The 14,758-nt window shown below is 41.4% G+C and overlaps 1 protein-coding gene across 3 annotated transcripts in view; it reads right to left on the reverse strand.

Moving 5' to 3' along the window:
* ZNF827 (zinc finger protein 827) overlaps positions 1-14,758 on the reverse strand; it is a 418,517-nt gene that overhangs the window by 257,395 nt on the left and 146,364 nt on the right. For all 3 annotated transcript variants that reach the window (XM_082258929.1, XM_082258930.1, XM_082258931.1), the window contains exon 3: positions 3,002-3,174. In XM_082258929.1, the coding sequence (XP_082115055.1) occupies positions 3,002-3,174 (173 nt within the window). The remainder of the gene's footprint in view (positions 1-3,001; positions 3,175-14,758) is intronic.

Genomic DNA, 14,758 nt, shown 5'->3' on the forward strand with positions numbered 1-14,758 from the left:
AGGGCCATAGTTTGAAGACCTCTGCCTTAGTTGGTCGATCAGCCCGTCAGATTTTTCATGTGATTTTTGCCAGCAGCTATTCTCCTCCACCCCCGGGAGAATGCAATAGCTCCACGGGAGGGAGTTCCCCTTCAACACTGACACTGTTGTTGGGGGAAGCAAGCGATTTTCTTTCCTGCAACCATCTATAGTCAGCTTTAGTCAAGTCCATATTAGACTACAATCTCCCCAGACGCTGCTGTCCAAGGTGTCTCTGTTGTTGGTAACACCCTAAGACAGGTAGCTTGTAAAAACTCATGTACACACGGCAGTTGAAAACCTTATCTGAACGCTGGAAACCTTTGGTGAAATACGTCTATTTTACAACTTTTACATCTGCGTTTATGCGAGTTTAACAGCGTTTATGAGCAGTGTTTTTTTAAAGATAACCTCAGGAGACCATCCAAAATACCCACAATGCATGAAAAACAAGTAAATCATTACCAGCCGTTCTGTGAGAGAAGAGAGCAGCAGAGAGAGCAATGTGCTTGTAGATAGTGGTCTTTTTCTTTTGTGTATTTTCACTATAGATCCCATCATTAGCATGTAAATGCTCCTGATGTTGCTGAGGCTCCAAAGAATGTAGAAAATTGTGTGAGAGGACCAGAGTTCATTGATACTGGACTTATTCATTGATGCAAGAAATAGCATGTAGTGACATTGTGTTTTTTTTTCAACATTTTTATATGTTCAAAAATTATCAGAAATGTTTTCCCCTAATAAACGCAAACGCACATAAAACGTAGATTACCGTTTTTGGCATTTGGCGTTTGAAATCCCGGTAAACTACAGTCCTGAATGCAATTTTTCCGCTTTAAAAACAATGCCTGTAATCTCAACTGCATATAAATCTCAACTGCATCTAAACTACTATACACGACTGGTGCACATGTGCACATAAGATAACAGAGGAGAATTCAGGGGCTGCTGAAAAAAAAACGCCCAACTGCTCCTAAACTTCAGTTTAGCAGCTGCAGTGTACACGAGGCCTTGCTGGCCAGATCACTAGGTGAAAAATAAAAAAGGAAACTACGTCAGCTACCACATTTAAGGACTGGTAAGCTGCAATATAAATGCAATAAAAAATTTGTTTTTGGGTTTAACACTGCTTTAACCTCACTGTTCAACCTCTTCTACAACTACAGAGCTGCATGTACTGGGAAGCTAGAGTTCAGTGTAAGGCCCATACATCTTCTTTTAGCATAATAAGACATGCAGATGTAATCAATGTTAAATTCTAGTGTTTACATATGAGCAATTCGATATAAAGTGGGCAGCTGTAGAATTAATTAGTCCCTCTGTTTATATTTGGTAAAAATAATCCATACAGCAAAGCAGAATTGAAATAATCAGGAATACAGTACATTTGAGCAGAATATGGCTTTGATGCAAGTCGACTAATCAATAAATGATTCAAGTTGGCTAATCAACGTATGTATTTCAGGTCTGCTACATTTCTCTGCATCAGAAATTAAAGTAGGTGCAAATATATAGGCTCAGATTTGTTTCATTTGTTTTTTAATTCTACCTCCAGCATTGCCGAGCTAACCAAACAAGCTGGCGTCCGAATTAGTATACAGTGCAAAGTCCTGTTGTATCAAAGGAGAGATTATGAGCGTAGAAAGCACTATCTGTAGTCCATATACAGCTTGTTAAAGCAGCTACAGATTTAGAAGTAAAAATACAACAGCACTTATCGAGCACCCAGCTATAAAGCAACAACTATGAAAAAAAAAAAAAAGAAAATAGAAAAAAAATACCTGGAAAACGCTTTTGTGATCTCTGATTCTACACAGGTACTTAGAGGTTTCTTAGTAATTGAAAGTTTTTCAAACCATGCTGCTCAGTCTTTTGACTATACACTTGCTGGAATACTGCATGTTTGAGGATGGAATTTCAGGTAACCCCCCCCCCCCCCCATCTACAAATAACAGACTTTTTGTTTGAAGCATCCATTATTCCCTGGCTTTTGGTAACATGCAGAATAAATTAGAATAAACCAAAGCAGCTATGGGAAGTTAATAACTTCATACAGTAAAAAGCATAGGATATGCATATGTGCCTTTGAGTTTAGGTAGTCAAAGTGTAAATAGTCTGCATTACTGCATTAAACTTCTAAGGCTTAGTTTAGATCTAGGCGTCCCGAATCCTGGGCGAAATTGCTGCAATTCTGCCCCTGATTCCAAATCGACGCAGATCATGGGAGGCGCTTGCGATCTCAGTTACTTCCAATGGCCCCCCGATCGTGGCATGATTTTGCCGCAACCGACGCCTGATGAATCGTGGTAAAATTGCGCAAATAGAATCGCTGGACGCCTGTCACCCAAAATAAGTTCCAGAACTTCTTTTGGGTGACCGGCATCCCGCGCTTCTGTTTGTGAGATTTTACCGCGATTCGTCAGGTGACAATCGTGGCAAAATAAAACAGCAATTTGAATGCCATTGAAAATATTGAGGATTGCAAGGGCATCCCGAGATCTGCTATGATTTAGAATTGCGGACATAATCGCAGTGATTCCCGCCGCGATCTGGAATGCCATAATGTGAACGGATCCTTATTAATTGCAAAAAACAAATACATTTATAAAAAACAAATACATTTATAAAAATAGGAAATAAAAACAGGAGGAGGCTTAAGAAGTATGTTACTACATTCACAGAGAATGTTTAATATGTTTCTGCTATTTGACGAATATAATTAAAAAAAGAAAAACAATTTTAATTTTAAAACTGCATTTGTTAGATCATTTTAAACCTACCTTACATACAAGTAATCATAACTCCATAGTATTTAGAAAAGCATACAAAGTGAATAAACTTCTAGCAATACCAAGGTACGATACTCATTTAAAAAAGGCTTACAGACACAAGGTGATCATTGCCCACAGGCAACGTCTTCTGAAGTTATTTTGTATTGTGAACACAATGCAATCTTTAGCTTTCTATGTAATTGTAATCTCACCTTCATGTGCGATTTCAGATTGTCCTTGCGGGCACAACGAAATGGACATAGTGGACACTGATGGCTTTTTAAACCTGTGTGAATCACCATGTGCCTTTTCCAATAACTTTTCCGTTTTATTACTAGTCCACAGATGGGGCATTGGAAAGGCTTCCCTCCCTCTTCTTCTGGAGCTTTTACAAAGAAGCATGAAAGAAAAGAAAAATAAAAGTGCAAGATGTCAAAAACCATATAATAAACAAGGATATTACATGTACAGGATTTTCTATTTAAAGTTAATCTCCAGACAGTTTTTATTGTTCCCCCTGGAGGTTTTTTCCTGTAGAAAAAAAAAGCATCTCTGGCTGCAAAACTTACCTGCAATCAAAAGCTTTCCCAAATAATACCCATTGGCCAGAAGATGTCCTCAATCTTAAAGTTTCATTACACCAAAATCATCAAAAATTGTCAATACACACTATACAACATTGTGTTCATACTCACTCATCCACTAGAGCATTTGTTTTCTGTAGGCTGCGAAAATCCTGGTTGATCCTGTTGTTCACTGTCCTGTCTCCTTGTGTCCACACTGCAACCTGGGATTGTGCAGACCAGCTGTTGAGCTCTACTGAGCATACTCTAGTTTCAGTTCTCTTCTAAATTATTTATTTGCTCTTTTTTTTATCTGTGCACCCATGTGACTACAGAGTCACACATGAGGGCAAATACACTGTAAATGACACTCCCTCTCCCACCCTTCTCCACCCTTCTTCTCCATGTCCTTATATTGTTAAACACTATGCAGGCAGGATATAAGATGGTAAATGATGAAGGCTTCACCTCCCTGTTAGTCCAAGCACATACGCACAGGATGGAGGAGCATAACACATCCTGTGATTGGCAAAACCTCCTCCAGATCTCTTTACAGTGTTAACAAACGTTAAGCTGTTAGTCACCCTAAAACACCATCTATTCTATACCATGCTATTGTAAAAAAAACTATAAATATTTGCTTTGAAATATAGATGTGTATGAAGCTTTAAAGTCTCATTTTTTTTTCTATTAAAATAAACATGTTTTCTCTATCGTTCATTGACAGACACAGTCCTCTGATGCATATCAGTAGTATAATACTGCCCCCTACAGGAGTAGGACACTAGGCAGAAAGAATTTCTGGCTACCCCTATGGGCAGTTTGTTTTGCACAGGGCAGCCCAGATTTTGCTCTTCTTGGGTCCCTGGCTGGAGCTCCTGGCCCCTCCTTTTGAGTGCCCCCACAGCAAGCAGCTTGCTGTGAGGGCACCCGAGCGGAGCTGCAGCTCCATGTATTCATTCGGGCACAGAGCTGCCGCTCGGCCCGCCCCCTCTATTCTGATTGTCTGAGTTTGATTGACAGCAGCGGGAGCCAATGGCGCCACTGCTGTGTCCCAGCCAATCAGGAGAGAGAGTTGGCTGAGGCACTCGTGGACATCGCTGTATAGAGAGGGGGCTCAGGTGAGTAGTAGGTGGGCTGAGGTGGCCTGCTGCACACAGAAGGATTTATATCTTAACGCATAGAATGCATTAAGATAAAAAAACCTTCTGACTTTACAACCCCTTTAAATCACTTTGTTGCTATTATTTGTTTAAGTCCTTTATTCTGAAAGCCTTTTTTTAAGTCATGTGAGTAGCAGACACAGATTCATACATCAAAGTACTAGAAACTCCTCCTTCAGAACTTTCCCTGAGGACAGGAAAGACCTGGGAAACATCATGTGACCTCTGGACAACAATGATTAAATAAGGTAATTGTCTCTTTAGTATTATTTTAAGGGTTGAGTCACTGGTTATCATCCAACCTGGAAAAGTGGGAGTGCAGGGAGTGTCATGGTCCTGCCCCTGACCGTGGCATCCTGCACAGTGTATTGATGCAGAGAGTGAAGCTGACATTGCATCATTACTTTCTGCATCATCCGGGACTGCCCACCACCAGAAAAGACTAAGAAAGAGGACCATGCATGTCAAGGGACCAGCCAGAAGACATCAGAAATGTTCAGGAAAAGCAGAAGATATTACTGGAAAAGGCCCCAAAGGGGCTCCTCTGAGGGGGGGGGGGGGGGGTGCGAGGCACACAGTTCGGAGCTGGGCCCAAGTATATCCACGTTGAGATGACATGCAATGGACTTATTTAATAAAGGCACATTGGGCAAATAGTTAGGTCCAAAACTCATAACAACCAATTGGAATTGTGTTTTTTTAAGCCTAACCAGTATGAGAAGGATTATTAATGATTGCAATGGGTTCTACAGTTTACACTGTTTCACTAAAAAAACCATTACTGTTTTCAGCTCTTTAAGCCTTACTAGGTGACATCTTGTAACATTTCAATTACACCCTGTCCATTACATCTAAACAGATAACAATTTTGCCAGTCTATGGATATTCACTTCCAGGTGCTGCAATATTCAATTTGTCCTTGTTAATGTAGTCTAGGCACTCTGCTCCAAGTCTTTAAAGCAAAGTGCACCTGCTCTGTGCTTATAGGAACTGCAAAGGCTGGTGGGCTGCCAAGTCACTACAGAGAAGGGGAGCAGAATTAACTACACTTCGCTGTCTCTTGTAACACAAGTGTCCTTCAGTCTCACTAGGGCTTCATAAATTGGGGAGCTCACCATCTTACTATATGAGGGGGTCAACGTCAAATTCTGTGGCATGTAATAGCAGTTGGTTAGAAAATGTAACTGTAACCTCCAAGCTTTCCACTTCCTGTACTGCCAGTCATATTTAAACTTTCAAGGCAGGTTTAAATTTGACTGGGGACTGGAAGAAATGTCTTACTGCTTCTGACAATTGTTTAATACAGGCATCTTGCATTCCATTCAGATTCACCAAGGAGGGTACAGTGAGCCTGTTTTAGAATGACTACTGCATCACAAGCAGTGGTTCTCAGATCAGCAAATTATTAAAAATGGCTGTGGGTAGACTGGTGCACTATAGTAATGTCCCAAAAGGAATTTGTTAGCTCATTGTTGGAAAAGTAAATATATAATTACAGGTACCTCATCCCCAAGGGTGAGCCTCCAGCATGGCTCACCCTTGATTTGTTACCACCAGCCGCCCAGGTGGGAGTGTCCACGTCTACCTTGGCCTCTGTGTCAGTGTATGTTACAATTTGTTATATACATGTAATTGCATTTTTGATTATGCCACTAAGATTGTGATGTGCATGCCGAGATATGGATGGGGTTCTCCCATTTTTTCCATACCCGACATACACATAAATCAGATATATTTATTCTTTGGGATTTGAATATATGCAATATCTATATATGTATGGTAATTAACTATGTGCTTTTCAACCATTTTGCAGTTTTCCTAATCCACAAGCTCTATACCCCTGCACCCCTGAAGAAGCGGTTCACACCGCGAAACATGTTGGGTAGTGGGTAGTGGATCAATTAGAGAAATACATGATTGGTAACCAGCTCACCCTGGCCCAGCTGTAGTCTCTGGTGACTCCACCATTGATACTTTTAAATAAGTGTATATGTCTTGGTATATATGATCTATATGATTTGTATTTCTGTCTTTGTATTTTTCCCCTTCCCCTTTTTGTGGGAGATTATGTGTATTTAATAAAGTATATTTTAATATATTCAATCTACTATACTTATTTGTTCTATAACGGTACCCTGTAAAGTCCCAACCTATGCCCCACATTTTCCTGCTATAGTAATGTCCAGATGAAATACCTGAATATTCATGCTTGAAAAAATAAAAAAATCCAGATACCCCAAATGGTTTGCCTATATTCCCTGAATGTAAAAAAAGATTGCAATTGCAAAGACTGGGATGAGAGTGATTGAAAAAAAGAGGGGAAAAATCCACAAAGAGAGATGTTCTGTGTGGTATGTGTGTTCTGCACATTTTATCTTGACAGCTCAGAAAGGAATGCCCAAATATCCATTTTGCCACAAAATAAAATATTACTTGTCAGCTTTGAAGATGATTGCATACGGTCTTTGACAGGTCAGTGTGTCCTCAGGTAACCTCACAACACAGCAAGTTTTTTTCCAAGCCTTCAAACATTCTACTGAATAATTCATATACAATGGCATTTCATTTACAATATTTAAATACTGTATTGCACCTTGGCTCATATAGGAAAAACATACCAGAATTAATCATTTCTAACAGAATACTATTTGCTTCTATATAATCGTAGGTAATTGTGTTTGCTACTTCTCTATGAAGAAGAATGAGGGACTCCTGCCATTGATCTTCCATTTCCGGAAACAATCCTCAGTGAAGTGTGTCATCTGACTGACATGTCAAATTTCAGTTGCCTAGCATGTTTTACCACTGCTGTCATATGGAACCTAACCATCTGGAGGAAAATGCATGGAAGGGCACAGCACTTCTCTGACATGAGGGCTTCTAGAACAGTTGTGAATTGTTCCTGGGGCACATTTTCAAGAAATCGCAACTGCTGCATTTGCAATTGTAGCGCATTCTGAATATCTATTGCTGAGATGTATCTCCTTGTCACAATTTGCCTAAACTCAGTCCTATGCACATTTAAGATAACTTCCTAATTTAGCGATGGATCAGAATTTTATTGTTTAGAGGAATTGCAGGAAATTTGGGAAAGCAGGACAAAATTGGTGAATTACATACGGATGGGAAATGTTTAATGGCGCGATAAAAAATGGCATCCCTGCTAACCCTCACAGTGTGCATTTTCTTTGCTTAACACTGAAACACAATTATAAAAGGTTGAATGAGTAGACATCACATCAGTGCTAAGATGTTGTGAACCGGTGGAAAGAACATGGATCAGTTATGGAAAGAACATGAAACAGAAGGATTTGTTGGCTCCATACTTCAAACCAGTGCGTGGGTAGGCTTCAGGCTTTGCTGCCCTCTTTAGATTAGGGAAAGCCCTGGTATTAAATGAAAAATAAGGGTGCACCAGCCTTGTGCATTACGTGAATGGGTCATTTATTATTGAGTAAGTAGATCAAATATATGCACAAACAATATACAGTCGCAAACCTACAAAATCACATAAGTATCAACCTCTGAGCGGCACCTGGACCTAGAAGTTCAATATAAGGACTTGGACAACGCTCTACAACAGAAAAATAGCTAAAGTGGTTTTAACGGCGAGACATGTTTTACCTTCATGCATTCTCAACATTAAGGTAAAAAATGTCTCATTAAGTGTATTGCCTCCTCACCTTGCTATATACTTACCTGGATCCTAAATCAATCCAGTGCTGTGCTCATCACAGAAGCATAGAGGGAGATGCAATCAAATCCTGTGAGGAGGGGAGTAGGGGGCAGGACCGAGCTGCACTGTTTGTCTATAAATTCCGGCTCAGGACCATAGAAAGTGGCTTCCTTTGGTGGCGCACGAAGAAGAGGAGGAGCTGAAAGTGCCGTCGGGGAACCTGAGAAGGGGAGGATCAGGGCAACTCTTTGTAATATCATTGCACAAAGCAGGCAAGTACACGTTTTCTTACTAAGAAAAAAAAAAAAAAAAAATGAAGCCTTTACAATCGCTTATTACAGTTCAAGGGACATACCCTCTTCTTCATAGCTGAAGACGTTCCATAACAGAAACAAGAGCCAACGTGTTTTGAAGGGTTGCGTCCCCTTCTTCAGAGCTGAAGAGGGTATACTCCTTTAAATGCGTTAACTCTTTTTTAACTTGTTCCTGTTGTGGAGGGTCGTTCAGGTCATCATATTGAGCTTCAGGTTGATACTTCAATTACGTTATAGGCTTGCGACTATTTATTGTTTGTGATATACATTTTATCTACTTTAGCCTTTAATAAATGGTCCATTAAGATAATAGACAAAGCAGGTGCACCCTTCTGGTTTCTTTTTTAGTTTTCAATAGGTTTTTATTAGGTTTTAAGTGCAAGTCAAAGATATAACAGAAAACAGCAGGCAATTGACTGTCAAAAAGTGCAACATTACAGCATGGGTAAGGGATTCGGGGACGCAGCCCCTCGGGGAACACACAATAAGAACATAACCCACTTATGCAACCCGTAACCCATCATGCCCCGTACCGAGGCGGCCCAAGGCAGACCCAGGGTCACCCCCCCCCCCCACCCAGCGCCCCATAAAGGGAACACACTGCGCCAAGGCAGGGGGGAGGCGAACACCCGGGTCCCAACCCACCGCCCCACCATCGGGAACAGCGGGGCCACAGGAAGCAGTGTGCGGGAAAAGAAAACCCCGAAGAAGTCCCCAGGGGGTTAACTCCGTCAAGTGCCCGAACCCCATAGGTAAAGAAGGGTCGCAAAAGAAGCGACTTAGGAAAGAGAAGGAAACAGAGAAAGGTGGTAAAGAAAATGATGGGGAAAGGTAGGGGGAAGGATTGATTGGCATCCAGGTCGGGTACGGGGGAGTACAGCTATCACGACTGTCCCCCCAATTGTGAGATATCTCATCCAGGGATCCCATGTCTTTTCAAATAGGGGTAGCTTATCTTGGAGGATGGCCACCATGCGCTCATTCACCATAATCCATGTCAGCTTAGCTTTAAGCAACTCAAACAATATCAACGGGGACCGCCATGAACGAGCTATGGCGATCTTGGCCGCTGTAAATATAAAGGTGACGTATATTTAGGGGTTTGCTCGATCGGTTTGCCTAACAACGCCTGTATAGGGGATTTGACCAAGTTGACACTCGTGAGCGAGTAGATAAAGTTGTATACTCGTTTTCAGAACCGGCGGACCTTAGGGCAGGTCCACCAAATATGGAGGACCGTGCCCGCCTGGCCACAGCCCCTAAAACATAATGGAGATGCTCCCCGGACTGCTGCTGCCAGCCGAACCGGGACCATATACCATCTGAGAAAGACTTTATAATTTGCCTCTATTAGGGAAGTATTTATCAGGGACTTACAGTTCATGAGTGCCAGCTTGTTCCACTCCGCCCTATCCAGTTCCTCACCCAGATCCGTTTCCCACCGGGTCATATAAGGCAATTTGGTGTCGTCATCGAGTAACATGGTATATATCGTGGAAATATAACCCTTCTGCTTGTCTATGTTGTTACAAAGATACTCCATGGGGGTAGAGGTAGTCAAATCGCAGAGGCTCTTTAGAGAAGAAGCATAGTGAAGGATCTGGGTATAGCGAAAAATCTCGCTCTCTGGCAGAAATCCTGTAGTACAGTTCTAGAGAGAACACCTCTGTTGTCTATTAGATCAGCTAGGCGGAGAAGAGCTTTGTTGGTCCACCATGCAAATGCTAGGGGACAGAGGCCCGGAGGAAACCGAGGATTACCCAATAGGTCGCCATAGGGGCATGGGGGGACCTGAAGCCGTGACGTTTCGTCAATCTGTTCCAGATATCTAGTGATAGGGACAAAGTAGGACACAAAATTGCCGGGCGGTCCTTAGGCTGTAAACACATCAGGTGTTCAATCGGTGTATTAGGGACATGGTAGGCCTCAAGCTGCATCCAGATAGGACGGGGTTCCCTAGAATGGAATCTAACCAGGTGGGTGAGTTGGGCAGCATGGTAGTAAGGAGGTTAGGGACCCCCAAACCCCCCCTCAATTTGGGTGTAAATAGGGTGCGTCTATTCACTCTGGGCCTCTTATCACCCCAAATATATTTCACAAGCGTATTCTGGAGGGTTCTTAGGTCTACCATATTAACAGCTACCGCCAAAATACAGAACAAGTACAGCAAACGTGGTAAAATATTCATCTTTACGGAGTGCAACCTGCCGAACCACGGAGGGGGTTTAGTTGCCCATCTCGAGAGGTCCGCCATCAAAGTTTTGTATGGGGGGGGGGGGGTAATTGCATGCATAAAGAGTGGCAATTGACGAAGTCAAATGGATGCCCAGATATGGTAAGGATCTGGTTTCTTTTTTAATACAATAATAAGGTTGCCAAATTATATGCATACCAGTGATTTTTTTCTATATATTTACAAATTTATACAAACCTATTAATAATATTCTTATTTTCAACCAAATCAAACTGGATATAATGTTGTTGAATAGTATATAGCAACCTAGTTAGAGGTGACCTGACTATAGTGGTGGATTTGTATCCCCTGGAGATTACCGTGTCAGAACGTGCCTCATTGAATCGGTTATCAAAACATTCCTGTATTGGTTATTCCATACTGGCCTGTTTGATCCAGCTTTGCTGGGTCCATATACTATGGTAAGCATTTTTAACCCCCCATGGTGGTGGATATCTTTTACAGTGGTGACCTTTCCAAGTAACCCATGTTCATTGGTCCCGACCTACCTGGAATGTACTATAATTGGACATTGGGACTTTGCTCATATTCCTTGAAAGGGATGTCATTTGCCCACATTTGGCACTTCTAAATTTGCATGTCATTTTGTTTTATTAATTTTATGTCAATAGGGGATCCACTATTTAGCATTCTCACATTAAATAAGCAAAGTCCTCAATGCACTTTAATTTATGATAATGAATTTTAAGTTTCATATTTTTATATCTTAATTAATTAAGGGTTTATAATTCACCATTTATGCTATTGTATAGTAGCGTAGCACGTGTTTTCATAGTACAAATGATTTGAACATCTAGTCAGGTGTTATGCAAGTTAACTGGCAAATAATCTGCCTGGTAATCAGAAGACTTTTTATTATGATTATTATTGGTCATTATGCGTAAAATCCTGCTAACGCCTAGAATGGAGAGCCATAAAGAATGAATAAACTTCTCATCAGACACCCAAATGCACTGTGGCATGAGGACCATTTATCTTGCAATGTGTCTAGTGCTCATATTTAGCAAGGCACCCTTGTTACGGACACATCTAATCTCAACAAACACTTCACAGGGAACATGAACGTACTGTACGCTATGCAACAAATTAAAAAGACACAGGGGCACATGCAAGGAAAGGGGATATTTTACTTAGCCTTGGAAATACTCCAGACATGCTGGTAGGTTAAATGGCTCCTGTCTATATTGGCCCCAGTATTTGTATGTAGGAATGTGAGTTAGGGACCTTAGATTGTAAGCTCCTTGAGGGCAGGGACCAGAGGCATAACTAGAACCTTCAGGGCCCCAGTGCAAGAAACCATGTAGGGCCCCCCTGACCACGACCCTTCCATCCGAGCTTCAGGCTTCCAGTTCTGGGAGGGCGTCCATGTACACCCCCGCAGAATCCTGCCTTCCACGTGCCCCCTGGGGTGCGCATCAGGCATGCTCTGTGACTGATGTGTTCATCGGAAAATCACAGTGGCCCTTTACCATGTGCTGATCACATGTGAACAGACTTGTCGGCACTCCTTTTTTCCCATGCTGTGTCTGTGTGAGGAAAGGAGAGCCTTTAACCAGCAAGACTGTCAGTACATTGTTTACACTGATAATCAGGGCTCCGATCATCCTGATTATCATTGCAGCCCATCAGTGCTACCTATCCGTGCTCATGAATGCTGCCTATCAGTGCTAATCAATGCCACCTATCAGTGCCCATTAGTGCTTGCCTATCAGTGCTCATCAATGCACATCAGTGCTGCCTATCAGTGCTCATCGATGCTGCCTATCAGTGCCACCAATTCATGCTCATCAATACCGCCCATCAGTGCCACCTATCAGTGCTCATCAATGCGCATCAGTGCTGCCTATCAGTGCTCATCAATGCTGCCTACCAGTGCCCATCAGTGCTGCCTATCAGTACCACATATCAGTGCTCATTAATGCCGCCTATCAGTGCTCATCAATGCCCATCAGTGCTGCCTATCAGTGCTCATCAATGCTGCCTACCAGTGCCCATCAGTGCTGCCTATCAGTGGCACATATCAGTGCTCATTAATGCCGCCTATCAGTGCGGCCTATCAGTGCTCATCAATGCCCATCAGTACTGCCTATCAGTGCTAATAAATGCTGCCTATCAGTGCCATATATCAGTGCTCATCAATGCTGCCAATCAGTGCTCATCAATGCTGCCTATCAGTGCCTCCTATTAGTGCTCATCCATGCTGCCTATCAGTGCTCATCAATGCTGCCTATCAATGCCACCTATCAGTGCTCATCAGTATTGTCTATCAGTGCTGCCTATCAGTGCTGCCTATCAGTGCCCCATGTCCATCAATGCCAGACATTAGTGCCCCTTAGTGCTCATTTATTGATGACCCAAGCAGCACTGTGTGTAATGGCTACATGCAGTTGTAGCTTCACCTTAAAGACAGGCTTTAATACTTATAGAGGCCCTACACATGGTCTTCACAAGGTGCAATATAGGTAAATAGGTGAAGAGAGCGGCCATTACTGAACTTTTAAATTAATTATTACTATTATATAGGATTTATATAGCGCAGTGCTTTACAACGTTAGATATATTGCCTTCAGTTTTCCTACAGATTGTTATCACTTACCAAAAGGAGGTTTTTTTTTTTGTTTTTTTTTTGCTGTGGGTTGGCAGCGCGTTCTAAATAAATGGACTACTTCAATGCAATATATGTTAAATGAGCAAGACGCCACACGTTAATATGAATATGCCAATGCATTGCAATTTAAAACGGCACAGTATTAAGGCTGATTAAGGGTCAACCTACATGCAGTGGTAATTTTTACCTCAAATTTTTATATAGTTTTAGTCATAGTCTTTTGACTAAAATGCTATTTTAGTTTTAGTCATATTTTAGTAATCTGAATTGTTTTAGTGGTATTTTTGTCGACTTAAATCTCCAGTACATTTTAGTCACCAAAAATCGAATGGGTTTAGTTAAATTGTAATGTAGTTAAACATTTCTCTAGCATTCCCAAACTCATTATATACTCCTGGAGTAAAAAATCAAATAACATTATTTATGTTATTAAGGTTTGAACATGCCCTACTTACATAGTCTTAGTCATTGTGATATACTACCAGTGTTAATTGTGACAGTAGAATATTGTGTGATGTGGTGCGCTCCAAGGACTGACTGCCGTCATTCTTTTTTATAGAATCCCTTCATATCTGTTGAGTCACTGGTGGCCCAACAAGAACATTGAACTTGCAGCTCCTGGATCCAGCATAAAGGACTTCCTGTAGACTTACTTATATGGTCTTTTACCTACTGAACCCAATACGATTCCTTGATAGCATAAGAGATACAACAAAAAACACTCCACAGCTCCACTTTTACTTTAGTCTTAACAAATAGGTTTTCTGGGTTACAAATGCTTGACTCTCTTCCTATAAAATCACTTATTTTTTCACAAAAGCCTACCCTTAAAGACAAGAGCAGTAAATGTTCCACCAATCTAGCTTTTTTTTTATAACTCCCACAGACTTTAGGCCTACATTACAGGTGAAGAGTTAACTGAAAATATCTAGCTTGCTCTATGTGTACATGTGAGCTCTACTCATAGTTCCCATTGCAGAAATGGCAAACATGGTACTAAATCTTCACTGACATTGAAAGTCAAGGTCATTTTATATTACCACTACACTGTGTACACCAGAGATCTATGCAAAGTATGATGAGAGGAATAGCTACAAGTCTTCACATGCTGATATTCTAGAAACAAAACAATATAATCATTTCTCTTAAAGAATACCATATCTGTCTGACTTGTTCAGCTATCATTCCAATTTTCAAACCTATTCCTCACCTGACTTTCATTCATCTACATACCTAGTTTCCTATTTTTGTTTCTCGGTGCTCCGTTTCCTATCATGCCTTTGATTCTAGCCTCTCAATGTTATAGACAGCCCACTGGCCAATAACAAAGGCTTAGGACAAGGGTGCAAGCAATACTTCCAGGATATGCAGTGATTTGCATAACAGAGCAA

The sequence above is a fragment of the Pelophylax lessonae genome (assembly GCF_965119305.1).
Source record: "Pelophylax lessonae genome assembly, chromosome: 1".
Classification (NCBI taxonomy): domain Eukaryota; kingdom Metazoa; phylum Chordata; class Amphibia; order Anura; family Ranidae; genus Pelophylax; species Pelophylax lessonae.